This window comes from Phlebotomus papatasi, chromosome 3 (assembly GCF_024763615.1).
Source record: "Phlebotomus papatasi isolate M1 chromosome 3, Ppap_2.1, whole genome shotgun sequence".
NCBI lineage: Eukaryota > Metazoa > Arthropoda > Insecta > Diptera > Psychodidae > Phlebotomus > Phlebotomus papatasi.
Window position 1 is genome coordinate 47,921,988 of NC_077224.1, and position 6,000 is coordinate 47,927,987.

The 6,000-nt window shown below is 35.1% G+C and overlaps 1 protein-coding gene across 1 annotated transcript in view; it reads left to right on the forward strand.

Moving 5' to 3' along the window:
* LOC129808040 (neural cell adhesion molecule 2) overlaps positions 1 to 6,000 on the forward strand; it is a 325,350-nt gene that overhangs the window by 167,053 nt on the left and 152,297 nt on the right. Inside the window, exon 8 of the mRNA XM_055857702.1 lies at positions 4,497 to 4,700. Coding sequence (XP_055713677.1) covers positions 4,497 to 4,700 — 204 coding nt within the window. The remainder of the gene's footprint in view (positions 1 to 4,496; positions 4,701 to 6,000) is intronic.

Here is a 6,000-nt window from a genome sequence, read left to right on the forward strand (position 1 = left end):
TGTCCTCTACAATTATGTCGAAGTAATCATCAAAATCGGTTCAGCGGCAGTCGAGATAATTGAGGTTATGTGATATTGAAATTGGTTTTTCGACTGTGGCGCCCCTGGTGTTGGTCCCACGAAGTTCAAATATTCTAGAAAGTTGTAGCATTTGGTGAGACCTTTCGTTTAAGCCCTCATTCATCAAAATCGGTCACATAGAACCGGAGATATGATTTTTTTGAATTTTGTGAACTTTGACTCCTCATATCTCCGGTTCTGTTTTAACCACAGCGCACATTTGCACCATTTTGGAAACGTTCTAGACTGGACTACAACATACTAAAATTTCATTAACTTGCACAATGCCGTTTTTGAGAAAAATGCCTTTGAATTTCGATGAATTTTGACGCTATCACAGCGCCATCTGTGGTGACTTTTTGAACTTCCATCTGAAAGTGCTCATCGAGACGAAACCAAAAAGGTAAAATTTATGTCGATATGTTAATTAGAACCGGAGATAGAGGCCGGTAAATGTTCGAACTTTGACCCCTTATAGCTCGGGTCAGGGGTTATGGATCGACTTAAGGTTTTTTTTTGTTTGATAGGTATAATCAACGGCTACAACATACTAAAATTTCAGCCCGATGCACAATGGAATTTTTGAGTTATTTAACTTTTAAGATTTAAAAATTTTCTTTTTAATAATAGCGCCCCTAGTGGTGGTTTTATGAACTTGCGATGTTAGAAGAGGAAGTGGCATTTCACGAGAGCTTTCCAAAAAGCCCTCACTTTTTAAATTCTGACAATTAGAACCGGAGTTATGGCCATTTTAAGAATTTTTTTTTGGACCCTTATAGCTCGGGTCAGGGGGGTCGGGGGACTTTAAGTTTGGTATTGATGGAAAGCTCTAAGGCCCAGCTATAACATACTAAAATTTGAGCTCGCTCGATGCCATAGGGGCGGAGCTATTGAGAAAACAAAAAAAGGGTGGTATTCAAAATGGCGGAATGAGGGGTGGGGGGTGGGGGGTCAATGCACCATGTTGCAATTTTCATACGATATTTAACCTTTGCCGAAAACCGCAAGTCGATATCTTTTTTAGTTTAGGAGCTATTAAGCTCCAAAGAGCGGCCGGACAGCCGACCGGCCGGCCGGCCGGGAACGTAACTTAGCCCCCCATATATTCGTGATCAGGAAGTGGCGAAACACATTTTGGCCAAGTTTGAGCGCGATCGGAGGACATGAGATTTTGTTAGGATTATAGTAGGTGAGATTGTTAAGAATCTCACCTAATAAAAATTACGTATTTCAAGGTTGGAAATTTGTTTATAGTTATCACTGTACTTTTCTCTACGCGAAACGCATGAGTGGGTTTATAAAAACAACATTAAAATCACTGAGAATTTTTGAGTAAATGTTAAAAACTAAATTTTTTTGGAAAATATGGGAGACTGGGGCAGAATTATCCACGCGTAGAATTATACAGTGGGATGTTTTAGCGTGCCTTAGAAGGAATATTGAGAAAACCACTATTTATTAGAAGTAAACACATTCTTTTCTATTCATTGAAAAATTTCGTTTTCTGACTAATTCTGCCCCGGTCTCCCATACTCCATTTTGTCAGTGACAGCAGAAAAACACGGTCGGCAACATAATTTTCGTAGTTCCAATGCTCGCCGGTATGAGCGCAAGACAGTGTCCTTCACGTATATTATCTAACGGGTATGAAAAACAGGGCTAAATTCAGACTTTAATTGACGCTTAACTAGTCAGATGGGTAGTGTTTCTAACAAATAAAAGAATTTGTCACTCAAAATTCAAATCGAAAAAGAGGATGAAGAAAAATATTATCAAAATTGCCGCTATGTCAAACTTGGCTTGAATGATTTTTTGCACAAAATTTTCAAGAAATATATTTACAATAAACCTGGCGGGGCTATTTTCCTTATCGCTTTATTGGTTTAATCGGTTTTTGACGTCCATAGCCGAGCATCGTTATTAACATGTTGTAGGTCTTTTGTGAAATGTCAAAAAAACTTTAATTTCTATTTTTGTTCAAAATGGACTCTCTAAATCCCGTCTGACCAAATAAGCGTAAAGTAAAGCCTGAATTAACCCCTATCTTTCACACTTTACTTTTAAGAAGTTTTCATAGAAAATATCCCTTACCAAATATATGTTCAGGATACTGTTTTGCGTTCGTAGTGGCAAAAATCGGAACTAATAAAATGATGTTTCCGGCAGTGTTGCTCAGCTCTCACTGACTAAATCAGAGGTGTGCAAGAACCGTTTGAAACCGAAAAAACGACAAATAAAGCTTGTTCGTCAATGATCAAAACGCTACCTGATCAAACTTATTTTGACGTTTATTCGGTTTCAACGGTTCTTGCACACCTCTGGACTAAATGGATCTTTTCCCCAAAAGAATTTAGTGTTTTTTAAGTTATTCAATGGTTTTTATACTGATTTCAGTGGATTTTCTACAATTTTATTAATAGGGGAAAGTACTTTCCCTTCGTACGTTCATGCCTTTCAATAATGTGAATTTTCTTTTGGTTTTCCACAGAGACTTGCAAATTTCTATTATATATTAGTTGGCTTATCATCAATTGTTGATAATTCCGTATTAATTTAGTGTAAATCTCTTACGAAAAACAAAAGCAATTCACATTATTCGAAGGCATGAACATTCGAAAGGAGAGCACTGTCCGCTACTATGAATTATGTGACGATGTGTTGTACATATAGAATTGTGCAGTTATTAAAGAAGTTGCAAATCTAAATTACGTGTTTTTATTTATTTTTCATGGATATTTTTTAAGGTATTTTTTACACGATATTTTTTGCTATTCTGAAGTGTTTAATTGTTATAACTGATTAAACGAAACATATTATTGTGCTTGTTACTGTGAGGAAGTGTCACAGACAATTTCATTCGTCTGCCATTAATGTCCGTGAAAAAATTCCTTAATTAAGTCCTTAATTAAGACCTACCATTCAAATCTTAGCGTAAAGGACTAAATTAGTGCCCAAAGCTGGGTATTAAATAAAGTCTTAGCGCTGGGCTTAGTTACCCTGTGTCAGACGGGATGATACAGTTGACATTTTAAGTTTTCTTGAACGCTTGATTTTATTTAAAAAAATTTATAAACTTATTTATAAAATTTTTATAAAATTTTTGGCGTTTATAAAAACGCCAAAAAGCTGTAAAAGAAGTCTAAGGTTTTTAGGTTTTTATCTGTAAAAACCAAACTAAAAATACGAAATGACTGGTCATGTCAATATAAGTTGCGGATATGTGTACCAACACAACAAAAAGTAAAAATCGAGAATCGAATGTACGTAGCGTACAGGATGTACGTAGCCCTTAAGTTTTGAAAATTTTTCCTACTTTTTTAATATACCTTTTGATGATTTCTTTTGCGAATTGCACAAATTAGACTAATGTTTTTAAGCATTTAAGTTTTGTAAAATAAAATTTTAAAATATTAATACTTTTTTTTTAAATATTATATTAAATAAACTCTGTGAAAAATTCGGTTAACCAAAAGAACATTTAGGACGACTTTCATATTATTCAGTGTCACTTCTACCTCCTACATACATATAATCCTCTTTCATAAGCACTCATCTTTCCATTTTAGCTGCACGAGAGTCTCTCATTCATATCACGATAAAAAGTCTTTACTACTTGTCCTCATCATGACAATAACAACCGCGAGCCAGGAAATATGATGAGACACATTATTTATGTAGTCAAAGAAAATGTTTTATAGCTTTCCATGTGTCTATTTTTCATTGGGGAAACTCACATGTAGCAATTTATGCTATGGGTAGGAATCTGATGGATACATCCCATGGGGAAAATCAGAAGAATAAGCTCTCCAAGAGGGTGTGATGAGGACTTTTGTCAGAAGAGATGATGGCACATGAAAGAATGAAGTGAGATATGGAAGCCACTTTTTCTGCCAACAAAGAAAAAAGAAATGCAAATTAAAGTTTAGCGATGGAGTGAAAATTAATGAATTGGCATATTTAAAAATCTACTATACATTACAATAGGATTGGAGATGAAAAAGTGAGGTGAGGGATGTATGTATCAAATGAAAAGTGGTATCATTAATCAGGCTAGAGTGAATAAATGGCGGAAAATCAGACAAAAGATACCGTTCTGGGAGCAAAAAAAAGGCAATATGGGTGGATTTTAATTAAGCAAATCGAACTTTTTTCATGCCCCAGACATACCTCTCTGTTCTCTATCTCAACAATTTGTCCAGGTTGCTCCATGGCGAATTCCAATCATTCTTTCATCGTCGATCTGATGCGCCAGTGAACATATATTGAAACAAGAAGTAAACATTTGATTTTGGATTGAACATACACCCTGGCTGAACAATAGATTTTGGACACAGTACCATCAGAAAAGCTCCTGGAGCTGATGTCATTGTCCCATCCCATTACCACTCACCCTCAAGTGAAATGTGTAACGACTTCCTTTCTGTATTCAATTATAGGTCGACCACAGCCTGAGGTACGATGGCTAGTAAATGGACTTTTGGTGGATGATCAATACGAACAGAACTCAGGTGATGTTATTGAAAATCGTCTGATGTGGCCAGCAATTCAGAGAACCGATCTCAATTCCGTATTCACGTGTCAAGCAACCAATACATTATTGGCTGAACCTAAAGAGAGCAGCTATGTTCTGGACATCTATCGTAAGTTCATCTTTCTTTGAATTCCCTGTTACATTCACCATTTAATTTTTATCCCTTTGATATTTGCTGAGATTTTTTCTGTTTCACCCTTCCTTTTATAGTTAACCCTTTATTTAGTGAGAGAAAAATATATTTGAATTCATTCCATCCTTTCAACATAATTTTCATGATACAGTGTATATTTTTATATTTTAAAATATTAAGTTTTTCCTTTGTATGAAAAGAGTAACATTTGATCCAATTGGCATATTTTTTATTTCTGGTTGAAAAAGAAGCAGATTGAAAAAGAGATGTCAAAGCGTCCCAGCTTTGCGGAATGCTCGAACTCACGAGATAGAGCTATATCAGTAGGGGAAAGCGCGCTACGTTCTGACAAATTAAGCTTCGAATAACTCAATCTTTTCTTTATGTTCCTAATGGATTCGTCCTATGACTCTATTCAGAAATTTTAAAACAGCGGTCTAGCTATTAAAATATAATATTATAATGGGTCAAATTAATTAAAAACATATTAAAAAGAAATAATTGTACGAAGTTTGATCCGTTCGAAGGTAGGACCCTTATTATCTTTTCGCATGCTTTATGGGTAGGGGAGACCGGGGAGGTTTGGGACACTTTTTCATGTTTTGACTTTCAGACACTATTCCAAAAAACCACGATAGTGTATTACAATTTTATGCAGTCTATAGGATACTTATGGGTATTGACTTTATAAAAAGTACTCAATAGAACTTGGAAAACAACTCAGTTTTCTTGGAGAAGATAAAACATTTTACTTGACGCTTTGTCCCAAACCTCCCCGATGTGGGGCAGTATGGGACGCAAAAGGAGATGTTTGGGACGCGTTTTTTCTCGCATAATTTGCATTACTGGAACACGTTAATTAATTTTAAATACCAGATTAAAAATATTTCTGATAGAAATAAAAATGTTTCATCTTTTATTTACACTTAGAAATTAATATCAATTTTATTTGTATAGTAGAGTCATTTATTGTCAATCAATTATTTAAAGTATTTTCTTCTTATTTTCCATCTACCTTTCTTTTCTTCTTTTTATTCTAAATATTGCAATCATGATTATCAAATTCCTCAGGCGAGTAGATTTTCTTGCAACTCTTAGTTTTGAACTCATTGACGGATTCCTGTTTGATTTTACGACAACTGCATTGTACCTGTTTTCTCACTATTTCTCTAAATTAGCTCTCGCCTTGCCTTTTCTGGAGAGCTTGTTCGAGAAATTTTCGAAAAAAATTGTTTTTAACTAGATTGGGCAAAGATCGAATATCCTCTGAGAAGGA